This window comes from Hibiscus syriacus, unplaced genomic scaffold (assembly GCF_006381635.1).
Source record: "Hibiscus syriacus cultivar Baekdansim isolate YM2019G1 unplaced genomic scaffold, ASM638163v2 tig00110160_pilon, whole genome shotgun sequence".
Lineage (NCBI taxonomy): Eukaryota > Viridiplantae > Streptophyta > Magnoliopsida > Malvales > Malvaceae > Hibiscus > Hibiscus syriacus.
In genome coordinates, this window is record NW_024062608.1 from 3,467,558 (window position 1) to 3,486,312 (window position 18,755).

The following is an 18,755-nucleotide window of genomic DNA, read 5'->3' on the forward strand; positions in this document are numbered from 1 at the left end:
ATAGAGACAATTTATAATTAAAAAGTACCAATTTTGGGCGTTGTAGGGGGTGCTAATCCTTCCCTAAACGTAACCGACCACGAATCCCTTTTTATTATTAAAAAGAAAGAATTTTTGGTTATAAATGCAGATCAGTTCATTTTTTTAATTGATGTTTTCTTAAAACTCTTTTAAAAAAATAATAATTTTTAGGTATTCGACCTACCTGATCCAAAAGGCCGATGGCGACTCCCAAATTATTTTCAAAACCATTTATTCACATCAATTTTCTTGCCAAATAAAAAATTCGTGCCCGGACGAAAACCGGTTACGACATACGTAATACCTAAATTAAATAATTTGGATCACCTAACACCTCTTCCACAATCAGTGAATGACAGAGACAAGGGAGGAGGGACTAAATGTGAGATTCAACATCCTCTGTTAGCATTGCTGCAATGGAGCAGTTGGTTTGGACTTGTAGTAATTGGATAGCTAAGGAGCATGCAAGATTTGAACATTCAAGGTAAAGAAGTCGGCCGAAAGAGAAGGTGGAACAACTTGCAACCATAGAATTGTCACTCAATGTATGGAAGGAATGTTTCTTCGTACCAACCACAATCCGGACGGTAGGGATGATCAGAGAGTGAGCATTTATAAAAGCTAAAGGTTTGTCATTAGCTTTTCTCGAAGTGTAACCCTCAAGGATAAGCGATTTCTTTGTGGGAGATGCAACTGCCTCCATATGAGATTCTTTGCGTCCCAAAGGGAGTCAAGCAGAAGTAAAGCTGAAAATATTTTGAGGACCCCAACGCCACAAGCAAAGATCATCAACATCATTGCTTCTGGGAGGCTTAATGCTAATAATATGAGAGATGATAAGGCCTCAATATTTCATTGGCCATTAGCACTAGGGGTGTTTAAATGGTCTATTCTACCGTTAACTGTATCAGATTTCTTAAAATCAAATTAATTAATTTTTTCTTTAATCGTTAATTGAACCTAATTTCTTTTTTAAAATTATTAATTGAACCGAATAAATGTTAGCATACAAGGATGCTCAACAAAACATACGTGTAGAGGTAGACATCATGGTGTGGTCGGAGGGTTTCACTAATTCTCAGAGACACATACCCCTCTAGCCTTCCTATGGTGGGATCCAAGATTTTCTACATCGAAAACATCCACCCGTCAACCTACTCCTTATGAGTACTTGGGGCATCTACGTTCGGCCAACATTAAAGCGCCTTATGCACTATTGTGACATGTATGAACATTCTAACATATAAACAATCATCTTACTACTAGAGTACCTCGTGTATCCTGATCGTTTCCCTAACGTCAATCAAAGGCAAGTTTTATGTCTTCCTAATTTATGTCGTTTCTAGTTATAATTATAATATTTATTGTTATTTTCAATTATAGTCTTATTTATAGAGTTTTGCTTACCTTGATTTTCCCTATCCAAAATACTTGAGATTAGATGAGCTCTTTACCCAAATTATGACAAAGGTATCGATACTAGGCCTCTCAATATCTATATCGATCCCTGAGTATCAATATCATCCCAGAGTACCAATACCAAAATATGTTACTTAAATTCAAGGGATTCTAGAATTATCAATACCCCTAATTGGAGTATCAGTATTGGCCTACTGGGTATCGATATTGTCCTTAGTATCGACACCAAATTTGGTTTTGATGTTTGAAAAATTAGATGAGTATCGATATCCTTACTTAGAGTATTGATACCCTCATTATGGTATCGATACTCCCTTAAGTATCGGTATCAAAATTGACTATTGAAATACTACCCTATGAGTAGTATCGATACCCTTTGAATTGGTATCGATACTCTCGGCCTAGATACCTTGTGAACTTTAACTACACGAAGAACATGATACCCACTCCTAGAAATGTCATGTTTTACGTAAGAAAATGCAACCTAACACTACTCATTTTCCCCTTTAAGGTCATCAATTGATGTTTAAGTCTTATGTAAGTTGATAAGGTCATAAGGAGTTATTTTTCATGTTTTTAAACATCATAAACTAGGATTTACCATAAACATGGTCATATACTTCATAAACTAATGCAAGCAAAACATGTGCACTTAGTGATCCAAAAATGATATAGGAAGGTTAGAAATGTGTTACCTTAGTGTTAAGCTGTTAAAATGTCTCCTAATAAACCAAGAACCAACTTCTCTTTACCTTTGGTTTTGGAACCTTCTCCCATCTCTTTTACTAATTATAAAAAAGAAAAGAATAAGTTATTAACTCATTTAGAGGCTTATGAAGATTAGAAACATGATACTGAACCTCTAAAAACATATTATGAGTATTAAGGAACCCTAAAATCCAAAACCCACTTTAAACCCCACCTAAGGTTTTCTATGGCTAAATATTAAAATAGAAGGCTTGAATGAAAGCTTTTGGATGCAGGGATTTTGTTTCTTACCTTATATATTCTGAAATGTAATTGAGAGTCAACAAGTTATCACATTTACACCTCTCTTAGAAAAGGAAAACTATAAAGATGGATAGTAGGCAGGCATGACACAAGAAGGGATAAAAATAAGGGAAAAGGGGGAGTGGTTCAGCATAGTACATCATCCCCATTAAAGAAAATCAACTTTTAAAATAAAGTTGGTGTAATAGCCTTTTTGGTCCCTTTTCTCCCAATCAATTATAAAAAAATGCCTATTTTTCTATCATTTGGGTCTAACCCAAGCCCAAATCCATTCTTAATTTTGTCGAAGCTTTTCTATAAGTCTAGTGTGCTTATTTAACTCTTCTTGGGTTAGCCTGAAATTACTATCTCGGGGTTTAGGTGTTATAACTTGTCTTATTTAAGGTTTAGAATTTAAGATTTTAAGCTTTAATCATTACAGGAAAATATGGTTGTAGCGACGTTTGGAACGTAAAAGCCACTAATTTTATACATGTCACGACGTTTATAGTCAAAACGCCACAAAATGGTAACATTAACAGTGTTTTTGAACAAACGCCACTACAAACTCGTATTTTAGTGGCGTTTTCTAACAAACGTCGCTATAGACTCATACTTTAGTGGCTTTTTTGACAAACGTCACTAAATACTCGTACTTTAGTGGCGTTTTATAATAAACACCGCAATTTATCAGTGCATTAGTGGCATTTTTTGTTTCAAACGCCGCAAGTTTCACTACAGCAAGTTTATTATTGAGCGGCGTTTACTTATAAAAACGCTGCCAAAGGATTTTATATATCCCTCTCAGTCTCGTCCTTGATCCCTAATTTTTCTTTTTAACCTCTTATTCTCCCATCCACAGTAAATTGGTTTCATTAAATTTAGTTCTTCACCAGTTTCACTATTCATCAGTAGACATTCACCACTGTCGTGCCGCCAGTAGAAACTATTTTAGGGTTGGACCTATTTTGAAGGTGAAAGAGTTCTGCAATGGTTGAATTTGGGTAGAAATGGGTAAAAAAGGTGAGGCTTTGGTTTGAAAAACACCCACCAACCGTCCTGTTTTCCAAGAAACCGGGCTTCCTCGAAGGGGATTTAGCGTCCCTGTTCAAGTTTTCGCCGCTCGTCCCCAACCCGGTCCTGTCTTCCTCCCCTGCGATTCCCATGACGGTAGCCTCCAGGTTCATCTCAATGTCTTTCATTTTAAGATTTGCGTTCTTGATGTATTGTTAATTGTTATAGTGTCAAATGTAGTTGTTTTTTGTTATGATTTGACTTCTGGGTAATGGTATTAGAAAGCTTTAAGGTGATATTATGCATAATTGATTAATTATTCCTTTTACTGTTCAGCGTGGTTAAAATAAGAAGGTAACGTTCAAAATTAATACTAATACTTTGGAATTAAGACATGATTAGCACAGATCAATAAACATGCACAGGAAAGAAGTAAATTTGAGTTGTGTGATTTGGTTGTAAATAGCTTTAGTCTAGCTGGCAAAGTTTCACAATAATCATTTTCCCTTGGTATAGTGGGCGTATGAAATTTTTGATGCCTTTGGACCTATGTGCTAGAAGGTATATTAAAATTTTGAACCTCCATTTTTTAATTTCTAGATCTGCCACACGCATACAAGAACGTGTTGAAATTGAATGTAAAGTGGACTCTGAAAATATTTTATTAGTTCCCTGTCTTGGATTTATTTGCAAACCTAGATCACGTTGTAGTTATATCGTGTAATTCCCCCTTTCTTTTAATTGTCTCTGTTCTGGACTTCATTGATGTTACTGCCTTGAATAAAACTTCAGCTTCTGATGTTCAAATTGTCCGCTGCTGATATTTTATGTGGTCTACAAGTTATCAGGCTCCCTGATTGTTTTCTGTGTTAAAATTTGTACATTTCTGGCGTCATCTGCATATTATTCTTGTTTAAAGTTATTTATTAATGAATGGTCTAGAACTTTTGTAATGGTTGCTTTTTGTTACATTTTTAACTATGTAGCATCCATTAGTCAAAGATGATGAATGGGCTTCTTTTTGTTTTGCCCTGGGTTAAGTGTGATGTGTTATCTGCAATCCTCAGTTTATATTTCCAACTGAAGTTGCTTCAGTGAAGTAACAATCAATCTGTCAATATTCTTATTCAATATTCATGATGTGTAATTCTTGCTGTAGTGTATGTCGTAACCGGTTTTCGTCCGGACACGAATTTTTTACTTGGCGGGAAAAGTGATGTGAATAAATGGTTTAAAATAATTTGGGAGTCGCCATCGGCCTTTTGGGTCAGATAGGTCAAATACCTAAAAAAATTATCTTTTAAAAGAGTTTAAGAAAACATCAGTTAAAAGATAAACTGATCTGCGTTTTAACCAAAAATTCATTCTTTTTAGAAATAAAAAGGGATTCTTGGTCGGTTACGTTTAGGGAAGAATTAGCACCCCTACAACGCCCAAAATTGGTACTTTTTAATTATAAATTGTCTCTATTATTAAAAATTAAAAATTAAAAATATATTTAATTTATAATCCTATTTAATTCAAATATTTTTAAGAAAATATATCAAACATAAATAAGATATTTACTTATTTAGAAATATCAGAAAATGACTTCTAGGTGCCTTAAGACAGCTCTTTTCTTCGATATTAATAAATATTATTAAATTATAATTTTTATCATGATATTTAATTTTAAAATACCATAATAGGACATCCAATTGTATTAAGACTGCCCTTTTCTTTGATATTGAAAAATAAATAAATATTAAAATATGATAAAAACATAATTTATTTAAAATCAAATTAAGATTTAATATAAATTATTATTTATTATATATATTTATATGACTATATAATAATAAAAAATATTTAAATATAAACAAGTAAAATTAAAACATAAATAAATAATAATAAAAATAAAATTAGAACTATATTTATTTAAAAGTAGTAAAACTTTATAATAAATGAAAATATTTTAAAATTAGTGACTAAAATAAAATTATATAAAATTTTAATATCAAATTAAAATAACTTAGAACATACTATTCAGGATTAAAATATTAATTATTAAAATTAAAGGATTAAATCAGTAATTTACCTAAAATATTTATATAAACATATTAATGATTACATTATAAAGTACATAAAATTAAAAGGTTGAATTAAAATGATCAAAAATTACTTTTAGTGACTAAATTGCAAAGTTACAAAAGTATGAGTGTTGCGGAAAGGGTTTTACCCTTATCAAATTACAGGCAAGCCCCTCATCAAAACTACGTCGTTTTGTTGAGGATATAAATACCCTTTAAATGGCCCTAAAGGCCAAATTCTTTTCATTTTTTCATTTTCTTCTCTCTCTCTAGAAGAGAGAAAAAAAATTCTCTCCCACTCCTCTCTAGAGCCTCCGGCCGAAAGGAGCTATGGCTCCGATCACCACCGCCGGCCACAGCATACGGTGGCCGAAAAATACAAAATCTTCTCAAAATATAGATCGGACCATTCTAAGACCGATTCCGACCCCGTTCTCCCTACAAACCTTTAATTTACGTAGATCTAAAAAATACCTTCGGGTATTTTGATTCTTTTCGCGGTGTAGGGAGGCTCCGACGAGGTAAGTTCCCTCTATCTCTTCTCTTCTTTTCGTTGTTGGTCGTCGTTGCTTGCTCTCGTTGCTTGCTCGTGGTTTTGGTGGTTGTTTCCTCTTCTTTGCAGGTTCGGTGGTGGCTTTATAGCCATCACCGGCGCTTGTCTCGGACCGGTTCAGAGGGGGAAGTTCGGTGAGTCACCGAGCTATGTGGTGACTCACCCTATAGCCGCGACGTGTGGGGGGCAGCTGGATCTTCTGGAGCGTTCTGTTGAAGCGGTGGCAGCAGCTTCCTGAGGCGGCAGGGTGGCAACAGTAAGGGAAGCAACGACGTGGCCCTAGGGTGATGATACCCTAGGGTTTCCTCTGGCAAGCTGTGGACCGTTGGATCAAACCAGATCCAACGGCTGAAATTGATGCTGGCGGCTGAAAAAGATGAAACCCTAATCAATTTAGGGTTTCTATTTTTGTAACTGGGCCTGGACCAAGTTGGGTTTGTTGGGTCTGGGCCAGTATGGGTTGTAATTGGGCCTCCGGTCTGGTTTGTAATTTGGGTCTGTAATAATATTTATTAATAATAAAATAATAATAATAATTATTATAATAATAATATAAATATAAATAATATTTAAATGAAAAAATGAGTATCTTCAGTGTAATTTTCCTATTGTGTTGCAGACCCAAATTTAGATGAAACATCACTAGTTCACAATTCCAATGGATGAAAACAACGAGTCAAGTGGATGAAAAATTTGTTCAAATGAAAGCTGAAACGAGAGAAGTAAAGAGACTAGCGAGAGAAACAGAGAGAAAAACAACATATCAAAAAAATTTGAAGAACTTTAAAATCAACTCAAAGCTATGAAGCAGATGATGCAGCAGAATTAAGCGAAGGATTCATCATCCTAGGTGATTTCTTAGGTTAATGCTTTGTTTATTTAGTGAACAATGTTGAACTACATTACATTTAATTTGGATGTTTGTAAACTTTGATTTATTTTTGTTTCTATGTATTGTTACTTAATTCAAATCGTTGTTATATTTTAAGGTTGTTATTGATATTGTTATAAGTTAAATTGGTAATAAAAGTAAGATAAAAAAATTTAAAAATCAATTTCGATTAGCGGCGTTTTAGGAAGTAAAATGCCACTAGTGGGGTACATAATTAGCGGTGTTTACAGCAAAAAAACGCCGCTATATGTCACGACAATTAACCTTTTTGCGAATTTTTACTATGTATCTTGCATTTAGCAGCGTTTGGAATAAAAATGTTGTTGTATTACCTAACCTTTTGCGGCATTTCTCAAGTTAAAACGTCGTTAACAGTTGTGGCGCATGTTTTAGCGACGCTTCTTGCGACGTTTTTTTTACGCCAAGAGTGTTTTTAGCGGCACTTTAAAATGACGCTATAGGGCCAAAAAACGCTGCAATAGACTTGTTCTGCTGTAGTGAATATTTATGGTTAGTTATTTATATTTAGGGCTTAGATTTTGTAATTTAAGATTTAAAGTTTTAAACTTTTAAAATTAAAATAGATGAATAATATGAATAAAGTGTCCATTGGTAGGGTCACACGAGCCACTGTTTTCTTTAATATATTGATATATGTTATAAAATAGTGATATGCACCATACTAGATTAAATCAAATTACGAAACCTTGTCCAAAGCATAAGGAGGAAGTAGAATACTATAATCCATCGACACGTTAAATAGAGAGTGCTGAGGAGGTATTGCAGCTGGCTAGTACGTGAGCAGTTCAATGTATATCTAAAGTTGTATTTTGGGTTAAAAGATTGACCTTTGTATGTTTACGAAACCCTGGCCAAAAATTTGTTTTTTATACCTTTAGTTTATATAAAAAAATAAATATTTATTGGATAATTATGAAATTGTCCCCCAATTTTAGAAAAATTATACTTTGTCCCCTCGAGTTGAAATCATGGCTCCGTCCATGGATATAGATTAAAGAGATAATAGAGATCTTTAAATTTGAAATATTGGAAATGATACAATTATCTTTTAATGTTCAAAGTTAAATAAAAAATAAAAACTTTTTAATTTGAAATATTCAAAAGAATGAGTATCTCACTAATATTCAAATTAAGAGATAAGCATCTTTTTAATTTAGAATATTCAAAAAGAATATAAATTTAATTTAATTATTAAATACATGAATGAATTCACTCACTATTTCTAGCAACAGTAACTCAGTCTTATTGGAAGTCAAATTGGGGGGTTGGATTTCAACAATTTTGGCTGGGAATTTCGATGAATTAATGCCATAATTTCGATGTTGTTTTTTTGTTGAAAATAGAAATTGGTATAATTTCATTTTAGTTCCTCTATACTTTAGGGTATTTATAAGATTAATCCTTAATCTTCAACTATAAATACATTAACCCATTTAGCTTCAAAATCATCTCAAAAATCATTCCTTTCTCCCGATACTAAAGAGTTTAGAGAGTTCTCTTGTGAGTAGTGAGCGTTTTGTAAGCACTTGTAAATTTTCTCCCTTTAGTAAAAGATCAGCAGCAGTCCGGAGACGTAGGCAAAATTTGTTGAACTCCGTTATCAATTTCGGGTATTATTTTTCCGTTTTTATTTTGCATTCTCACTAATCTGATTATAGGAAAATTACTCTTACTCGGTTATTTCCCAACAACTGGTATCAGAGCATTTGGTTGTGAATTTTGTCAATTTTTTGTGATGTTATTATTCATTACTATCCACGTGAATAGTAAAATTCGTGAATAGTAAAAATTTTATCGGTGATACGAATTTGTCGACGGAGGTGTTCTAATACACGATGGTTCGCAAGAATTGTAAAAAACGATCCAAACAAAGTCAGATTCAAGTGAGAGCGATGACTTTGAGAAACAAAGTTGATGAGCTCAAGAGGGAGCTACTCATATGCAAGGGAGCAATGAGTGAATGGGATGCGCTCAAGACCTTCTTTGAAGGACTTAGACCAGGGGCGATGCTCGGGGGAGAGAAAAGTGATGCACAGAGACTTTCAGAGGCTATAGCTATAGCCGGAAAGCTGACTGAGCTTGCAGGTGTCAAGCCAAGTAGCGATGTGTCGTCCAGGCCCATACCAAGAGATAGTGGCAACAGTGGTGGAGACCGAGAAAAGGTGCAACAAGAATATGGTAGAGAAAGCTCTTTGAATGGCCAATGTGAGCCATCGACTGTTCGTAGCCGATGAAAAACATCGGGAAAAAATGGCAAGGGTAAGTCCGGTGTAAAGAAGAAGGGGAGCAAAGAAAAATTGAAGTGATACTTTTGTGATGGTCCTCATTTGATTAGAGGATACAACCATCATGAAGAGGATGAGAGAAGGAGAAGTAGCAAGAATTGGTGTGGTTGCAAGTGTTAAAGCTGCCAAGCTAGGGAAAAGACTTGGTCTGATTAAGGGGATCAATGCGGCCAAGCAAGCATCAAGATGAGGCAAGGTTGTTGGTGTTAAGATAACTGAACCCAAAAGAAAGCCCGATGTGATTGCGAGTGTCCAAACAATCAACTCAGGAGCAAGACTTGGTGAGGCTACATATTCCAAAGTAGTCGAATCAAGGGGCAATGATGGTGCAACTACAAGTTCACAAGTAGTAAATCGAGGAGTGAGGCGTGGCGAGACTACAGGTGTCAAAGCAGTCAGGCACAGAAAAGGACTCGGTGCGATAGCAAGAGATAAAGCCATCAAGCCAAGGGTGAAGAGTGAGCAAGTCCGCTCACAGTATGCCAGGATGGAGGCGTGGTCCAAGTTTAGGTGTCTCAGGCATAAAGGGACACTTAAGGAGTATGTGAGCCGATTCAGAAGACTCGTGCTCAAAGTCTCAAGTTTGACTGAAGAAGATGGATTCTTCACCTTCATGTTTGGATTGAAGCCATGGGCGAAGAGAGTGTTGGAGCGAAGGGAAGTCAAGGAGTTGTCTAAAGCCTTGATAACCGCTGAGTCCATCAAAGAATTTGGAGTCAAGAAGAACAAGACTTCCAAAGCAAAGCCGAAAGTCGAGGATAGCGACAAGAAATTTCATAATGAAGGCAAGTCAGAGGATGAGGAATGTTGTTCCTAGAGTGGAAGAGAAAATCCACTCAATAATGAACCAGATGGTGAGTCTGGGGAAGATGTCTCCAGGCTTGGCACAAGTTCAAGTGTCAAAGATGCTAAGCCGAGGGTAAGAGTCGAGCAAACGAGGGGGTGCAAACTTAAGATGCCAGAAGTGTTGTGAGACTACCCAAGAGGAGTCGAGTCATCCAATGTGATGGATGAGCCCAGGATTGAGTTTTCCAAAGAAGATGGCGAACCCATGATCGAAGAGGCATTGAGAGTTGGCTCAATAAGGTTCATTTCTGCCAAGGCGAGAAGAAGCCAAGTGCAGGAGGAGTTGTCCATGTCCAAGGAGTTTGTCGAGCATGTTCGCGTAGAGAACATGGCTTCAGAGACCATCATAAGAGAAGGGTCGAAGCAAGGTCGAAGCAAGGGCTTGCCGAGGATGTTCAAGTGAGGAACAATCCTTCAAAAACTAGTAAACAATAGTCGAAGGAAGTCAAGACATTGAGGGAAAAGGCAACCACGGAGAAACTGCCCATTTACAAAATGGGAAGTGAGCTCCAACCTTCATGTTAGAAGGGAGGATGCAAGAAGAGGCATCGGACTTTGCCGTGAGAAAGTGCTGATGCATGATGGCGCAGAGAACTCCAATGACAAGAGTTCAATGCGAGGAGTGACAGACTTCAAGGAGTAGGAAGGGCTGACGCAGATTTAGAATAACAAGATCAGAAATGTTGCTGCATTGATCAAGGTGTGAAGACAGATTAAAATCAGTCTTCAAGTGGGAGATTGTTGGAAGTCAAATTGGGGGATGCAAGTCAAAATTGGAGGGCTGGATTTCAACAATTTTGGCTGGGAATTTCGGTGAATTAATGCACTGATTTCGGTGTTGTTTTTTGCTGAAAATAGAAATTGGCATAATTGCATTTTAGTCCCTACATACTTTAGGATATTTACAAGATTAGTCCTTAAGCTTCAACTATAAATACCGTAACCCATTTAGCTTCAAAATCATCTCAAAAAATCATTTCTTTCTCCCAATACTAAAGAGTTTATAGAGTTCTATTGTGAGTAGTGAGTGTTTAGTAAACACTCACTCAATTTTCTCTCTTTAGTAAAAGATCTACAACAGTCCGGAGATGTAGTCAAAATTTGATGAACTCTGTTATCAATTTCAGATATTATTTTTCCGTTTTTATTTCGCATTCTCACTAATCTGGTTATAGGGAAATTACTCGTACTCGGTTATTTCCCAACAAGTCTCTATGCATGCACAAGCATATCGTGAACACCCATAATTCTACTATCAAAATCTAACAATCTTCATGGCTTTTGGGGAAACCATACAATTAATTCCCTTGGTTACTAGGTAAGATATCACCTAAAGTAGCCGTCAGATCACTACAACGAACAACTCCATCAGCATTAACATTAACATTAAACCAAATTACACAAGTATTGATTGTGAGAAATATTGATGGGGAATTTTTTTTAAAAAAAAAATCCCCATCAATATTTCTCACAATCAATACTTGAGTTATTTGGTTTAATGCTATTATTTATTCTGACCCAAACTCCATACGAGTCATGTCCACTAGTGGTGCCTACCGAAAGGCATTAATATTATCAAGCTAACACATTTAATCATGTGAACTAACATAAAGTATCTCACTCGAATTTTAAAAGAGCCTCACTAACCCTATTATTGAAAATTTAGATGATTTTTCTGAGCAAATTGAGGATAAATGTAAATAGTTTAAAGAAAGGGTCAAAGCTATAAAAGATATTGATGCTTTTTACATAGCTAAAAGCGAAAGAACTATACTTAATTATTAATCTTGTCATTCAACCTGAATTTAGAGTTCTTAGTTTCAAAAAATATGATGGTATCAATTGTCATCTAATTTTTCTAGTAATATTTTGTAGAAAGATGAAATATAATTTAAATGATGATAATTTGATAGTTCACTACTTTCGTGATAGTCTAGTTGGACATGTTACAGGACGATATACCAAATTGAATGAGGAACAAGTTAAATCATGGGTTGATTTGACCAACATATTTTTGGGATAGTATAAATATACCATAGACAAAGCTCTAGACTGTCATCTTCTTCATAATATGACTATGAGAGCTATTGAAAGCTTCAAAGGAGTATACGTTGTGATGATGACGAGTGACAGTTCAAGTTCAAGTTCAACCACCATTCTTAGGAAGAAAAATGTCTACTACTTTTATGGAGCCCTTCTAGCCTTATTCTTCGACTTAATGCTCGAGATTTCAACAAGTGAATTAAATTCCTCAAAAAAAAAAGACTTAAAAGATCTCATGATAATTCGAGAATTAATAGGAAATGATATCTACATTTAAAGGCCAAACTGGTAATGAAACAAAAAGAGGGGAAGAGATGAATGAATGTCATTACAAAACCATCGCAGCTGTAAGAAAAAGGGGTCAGATGGTCGTCCTCACCCACAAAAGAAAATCGCTCGAATAAACAAGGGTCTCCAGATATTAAGTGTCCATTTCAGACTTGCTCCCTTATCTTATTGATGGTGTATGGTAACTTCTCTTTGTTAAGTGTATGTGTTTGGTGGTTGTTTGAGTGGTGAAGTTGTGAATGTAGTGTTTATGAGGGCTGATTTTCAGTGTAGTAATATTGCCAGCTAATATTGGTGGCTGCTTTACTCGTGGCATTGATTTTGTTTTCCCAAAAGATAGCTCAGAGAATGAAATGTCCATGGCAGACAAAGGGACAATGGTCCAAATAGTCAAAACGGAAAGGGACAGAAAAGTTGGAAATATGCAACTTCAGCTCATTCTTTTCAGACTTGCACGTCTTTTAGTGGTCCTCATATTGCTGTAAGCCAATAAGCAAAAAGCTTGTTAATTTAATTATACATGTTTTCCGTTTTCGTGGCCTTTGAACGGCCGGTGGTTCAACTTTACGAAACATTTCGCAAGAAAATGGAATGGATTTGCTCATTTCAGCATTGTCTCTCATCTTTAACATTTGAAGACAAGACACTTTACAAACCCAGCCTTCAAAACAGAAGGGGAAAAAACAAAGCCTCCACCCGAAGTTATAGTCTTATAGATCAAATTGTGATGGTTAGGTAACATGCCGCCTGTTGCAAACTAAGTTAGCTGAATTGCAAACTATTCCTTGTTAAAAAAAAAAACCCGGCTCGGTCATTTCAGCAAAAGGTTAGGCCTTTAACATTTGAAGACAAGACACTTTACAAACCCAGCCTTCAAAACAGAAGGGGAAAAAACAAAGCCTCCACCCGAAGTTATAGTCTTATAGATCAAATTGTGATGGTTAGGTAACATGCCGCCTGTTGCAAACTAAGTTAGCTGAATTGCAAACTATTCCTTGTTAAAAAAAAAACCCGGCTCGGTCATTTCAGCAAGACTGGTTAGGCCAAAAGAACTGATCGGCTGCCGACTGTGACATTAAGGTCATTGGGGTGGCCATTGTTGAGGAAGTACCAGGGGGATCGGAGAAGCTGATGTTTGCAGCATGAAGGTGGTGGTAGAGATTCTGCTGATAAAATGCAGCAGCATCGAAAGTTATTCCACAAGGAATAGTAGATATTGGCTGCTGGATGCGAGAAAAATTTATATTGTTGCTGTTGGAGCTGCACTGGGGTTGTTCGTGGTTCACGTTCGGTTTTTGCTCAGACTCGAGGGATAGCTTTAACCGCTTAGCTGCCCCGCCAATGGGGAGAGAACTCTTGGAAATGGCTTCGACGTCATAACGGTTCATCTCGAAGTTGGTCACTGCATTCACACCCCTGAACTTGATGGCTGCGATATCGTAGGCCTCTGCTGCCTCCTCTTCAGTAGCTATTACCATGCATAAGATAGATTACTATCAGCTCACAGCAATAATATTCTCTATAAATCATCTCTTCAATACAATAACAAATAGGTTCATCACTCATGATTGCAGCCTTACCAAAAGTCCCTAGGTAAAGGTCCTTGTTTCCTGCAACACGACCGATCCTTGCTTGCCATCGACCCTGCTGATGATGCCTGCCAAATTAAGATAAACTAGTGCATCAGTAATCATCGTTCGCAACAGAAATACCATAAGACACATAATAGATAGAACATCATTAAGACAATTTGAATTCCATTCAAGAATGTTCTAACCTTGTCACACCTCTGTAAATCGAAGCTCCCCTTGAAAATCCACTGCTCTTCCTATTGAATTTCAATTGACAAGAACGATAGGTCAAATTACTGCAATCAACCAAGAAAAAGGAATGGCAAACTTATTAAGAATACAACACGAACCAACCTCCTTAAAGATGCAATAAACTCTTGCTTGGTCACGTGTTTCATCTCCTCCAACTCTTTTGAATAATTTGAAATCTAATACATGCAAGATAACGATAAGTTAACAAGTTCATGCTCCGGGGAACGTAAAATGTCGTTAAGAAACTGTTCATATATAATACCGGGAAGTTGGTGGTGGCAGTCGGACCCCAGTACTTTAGAGCTGCCAAATCGTAAGCTCTAGCTGCCTTTTCTTCTTTATCATAGCCACCTGATTAGGGTTATACAATATTTCAGGCAACAAATCTAAACTTATAATAACAAAACAAAACAACTGTTGGAGTTTTCTTACCTAAGTACACTGTAGAAAACAATTGTCAATGTCCACCAACATGACAGACATGGAACGCACATTTCCATGCAAAAAAGTAAAGGACTGTTAATATCAGGTGATAAATTGGTCAAAATTTCCGCTTGGAATCATTTTTATAACGCAATGCAAGTCCAAAATTGCAGGAGTCATCCATGAAGCATATGAGCTGGTAAAAAAATGTCTTTTAACACACCCTTGCAATCACTTGTACACTCTTTACCCTTGATTGAACTTCAAATCTAAATAAACCACAATGAACATCGAGCCATTGACTCTTTTCTGGGCAGTGTTTGTAGGCTAAGGCTGGTAACGTGGGCTATGTTCCAGTCAAACCCAGACCCTCTCTCTCTCTCTCTCTCTCTCTCTCTCTCTCTCTCTCTCTCTCTCTCTCTCTCTCTCTCTCTCTCTCTCTCTGACTGCTGAGGGCTGTCTGTCTGGGTAAATTAATAGCAAAAGAAAAAGAATAGTCGGTAAAAGTCAGATAGTTCTCTGTTTCAGTGTTGGGACTTTCATCCAAGCGGTAAATAAGGCCTGGGACAGAACCGGTGGTGGGTGTGGGTCGTGTCAAACAGAGTGCCAGGTGAGAGAAAGAAGACAAATGAATAAAATGGCGGCATATCTGATCAAATCAATCAAGGGTCTGAGAAAAAAAAATTTTGAAAACAAAAGGTTTTGCCAGTAATTAAAAGTACCATTGTGTGCTATATATCTACAGTATTTCTTTTTTCTTTTGCCTTTTTTTTTTATCGAAAACATATCAGTCTTTCAATAAACAAAGGCTGAAAACAAATGCCCACTGATCTCCCCCTGCCCTTTTTGAATAATGCATGCAAAGCAAGCAAGCTTCTTTTCAGTGTTCTAACCGTGTAAACTATAGTTGTACTTAGTTTTGAACATGGTTTTTAAAACATGACTGATTAATAAATCGATCATACTATTAATTTATTGGTTTAATCAATTAAATCGATCTGATCGAAAGAATTAAACGTCATAATTATTTAAAAAATTAAATAAAAATATTAAAAATATTTAATAAAAAATAAATTTTTATATTACAAATCATATTTAAAATAAGTCATAACATATATAAATTAAAAATCATAAAATCAAGTAAAACAAAATGATTCAAATTAACTACAACATAATAATTAAGATAAAACATATTAAATAATAAATATAATTATATAACTATAATTAAAAAATAAATTTGAAGTTAAAAAAATCAAAACAAAATAATATTTTTTAATTTAAATTTTTTTTAAAAATAATATCGAATAACTAAAAAACATAAAAAAATCTTAAAAGTCTAAATAGTAAAAATATGATAACAAAACAATCTCACATGACTAATAAACATAGAAGAGCATCCCAACTAACTTCTATAAATAATAGAGATAATTTGACATTCTAAATCATAAAACCTTTTAGCGAACATTGAGTGAACTATTCTTTCACTTCAATCAAGCTCGAATTTTAGACTTCAATCGAGTTTCTAAATTTTTTTTTGAGTTCAAGACTTTTCGAGTTTAAGTTTTAATATTATATTTCGAGTTTGAGTTTAACTTCATAATTTTTAACTTGTAAGTTTGAGTCGAATTGAACTTACTTTTAAAGTTTTCAAGTTCGAATCAAGCTCAACAATACTCGAATTCAACTTGACTCGTTTAACAAACGAAGTTTGATTTAAATTTTTTTTTTTTAAAAAAACCCAAAATTGAAAGTTTTTTCGATTTTTCCTGATTTTTTTTTATTTTAACTGGTCTAGTTTAAACGGTTCAATGGTTTCAGCCAGTACACTAAAAACGATTCAACCGGTGTAAATTAAACCGGACTATAAAACGATTCCCTGGTAGGGAAATGACCTTGACGCCCTTTTCTAGCCTGACCCTCTCTCCTACAGCTGTTGTCCCATAGATGAGCTTCGTATCTGCCCGTCCATCGGTGTCTGCATTTGCCCAAGCCAAGTAGATATTATAAACAAATTAATTTCGATTAATGGCACCAAAAACGGATCGGATCATATAGAACTAGAAAAAGGAAGGAGTTGGAGGGATGTTGGACCTGGTGACACCTCTGTAGATTGAAGTTCGCTGACCAAAAGTATCAACAATCTTCTTCGCGTTATCCGAGTCAACTGAAGCAATAGCTTTATTAGTGCTATTTTCGCAACTTTGATTTACCCCGAGTGACAAAGCACCACCAATTGCACCATTGGAATGACCAGGAAACTCAACGGCAGTCAATTGAGTTCGACCCATTGAAGTCGAATCATCGACTTCTGATCCAGAATTTACGGGAAACGCTTGGAACCCAGTAATGGCCTTGAGATCTTGGTGCTCATTGAAGTAAGCAGTGCCGCTGTGGTCATAGATTTGGGTTAAAGACGAGTCTTGTGTTTCGGTTTGGCTATCTGAGTACCGAACAATCGACGATGAGTCGCCAAGGAAGTCTTCAAGCTTCGGTACTTGATGGTGGAAGCTTGTGAGGATGGGAGATTCATATGCCATGGTCGGTGCTTGAGTTTCTTTGCTTTGGTTCACTCCTTGCGTAAAAAACACTTGTTGTTTTGGGTCCCTCCAGTCTTCAAAATCAAACATGCACATAAACGAGTCAAATCGCAAGATTTTTATATTTTCAATCCATAACTTTCCCTTAACTACCAAACGTGAACACGAGAGTAACTTTTTTTTGGATAAAACAGTAAGCTTTTAAAGCCGGTGTACTTAAGTAACCAGCTGGAAAAACTGAGCTCAAATGAAGTAAAAAAACCCATGGGTTCTCTCGTATTTTCTAGGCAGGCAAGCATAAGTTATGAGAAGAAAAAGAAGAGGGAAGAAGGGATTACCATTGGCATAGAAGTTATCGATAAGGAAATGAGGAGAGGGAGCAACACCAGCTGAAGATCCTTCATATGACACAAACTTTGTCTCAGATGATGACCTCAACATCTCCATTGGAGATAGTGAAAATGAAAGCCTGTTACTCGCTGTCGCTGGTGCCATTTAATATTTCTTATATAAATATCTATCTATATGCAACTCTATAAACTTGAAAAGCTTTTCCTTTTCTATGAAACAACACTAAAAACCAAAACAAAATCCTCAGGAAACAAACAAAAACAAGCTCAGAAACCTTTTTAACCTCGAATCATATCCTCCAAAACCAAAACTGATTATACTCCATAATCGTTACTTATAACCGCCCTACGATAATCACGAAGCTTAAAACGAAGAAAGATGGAAAAAGGAGTATGTTTTTTGTGGATAAATCATCAATTTTCATTACCCAAGTAGCCAGTGTGTTACAAGAACAGAACCTGCTACAAACAGCAGTGTTATGTTACAGAAGCATTCTAATTACAAGAGAATTAAGAACAAGAAATATCCCAGTGCTTACAAATAAGGAGTATGTTTTTAAAGCTTAAAAGAGGCTAAGTGCATGCAAAACTGGTCTGGGATTTCATTGAAGAAGCAAAAGGAAGAAAGAACAATAGGGTAAAGAGGGGTTGGGTTTTTAAAAGGAGAGGAGAAAGAGTATAAAGGGTAAACTACTGAGGAGAGGAGCCGTATTCAACGAGGGAGGGTTGAGAAAGCCTACAAAAGAAGGAAATAAAATAAACTTTGATAAATAATAATAAGAAAATGGGAAGGGTGACTTTTAGCTCTGCGCAATGAAGAAATTTTGTCCGAAACAACGTTGCGAAAGATCCGGGCTAGTGGAAACGGAGATGGAATTTCTTAAGGTTATTTTTTCATTACTATAAGATATTATTTTAACAGTGTTTAATAAAAAAAATGTTTAGCATAAATTACATATTTAACACGTAAAATATTAATTTTGATATATTTTAATAATTAATTTTTTAATTTTTTTTAGAATCAAACCTAAAATTTTGTTTTCATTTTATTTTATTATCTTGTTCAAAACTTTTAAGTTTTGAAAAAACTTAAAAGTTTATATACTAAAGCGAACCAAAATTTGATAGTTTAGGTATTAAAATAGTTAAGTTTTTAAAGATGAGTACTAAAATGAAAAAAA

General features: G+C 35.5%; 1 protein-coding gene across 1 annotated transcript; it reads right to left on the reverse strand.

Moving 5' to 3' along the window:
* Positions 1 to 13,362: 13,362 nt before the first annotated feature.
* Positions 13,363 to 17,970, reverse strand: LOC120216410 (AP2-like ethylene-responsive transcription factor AIL6). The gene is made up of 9 exons (XM_039213840.1): positions 17,563 to 17,970; positions 16,779 to 17,298; positions 16,580 to 16,662; positions 14,697 to 14,705; positions 14,527 to 14,615; positions 14,367 to 14,440; positions 14,219 to 14,269; positions 14,022 to 14,098; positions 13,363 to 13,909 (listed from the first exon to the last, which is right to left on the reverse strand). Exons 1-9 carry the CDS (start codon positions 17,717 to 17,719, stop codon positions 13,467 to 13,469), a joined length of 1,503 nt encoding a protein of 500 aa, XP_039069771.1. The 5' UTR covers positions 17,720 to 17,970; the 3' UTR covers positions 13,363 to 13,466.
* Positions 17,971 to 18,755: the final 785 nt, after the last annotated feature.

Coding starts and splice junctions, on each gene's coding strand:
- LOC120216410 (XM_039213840.1), bottom strand. CDS start 17,719: ATGGCACCAGCGACAGCGAGTAACAGGCTTTCATTTTCACTATCTCCA. Junction 17,299..17,562: donor CGATAACTTCTATGCCAATG/GTAATCCCTTCT, acceptor TTGATTTTGAAG/ACTGGAGGGACCCAAAACAA. Junction 16,663..16,778: donor ATCTACAGAGGTGTCACCAG/GTCCAACATCCC, acceptor GGGCAAATGCAG/ACACCGATGGACGGGCAGAT.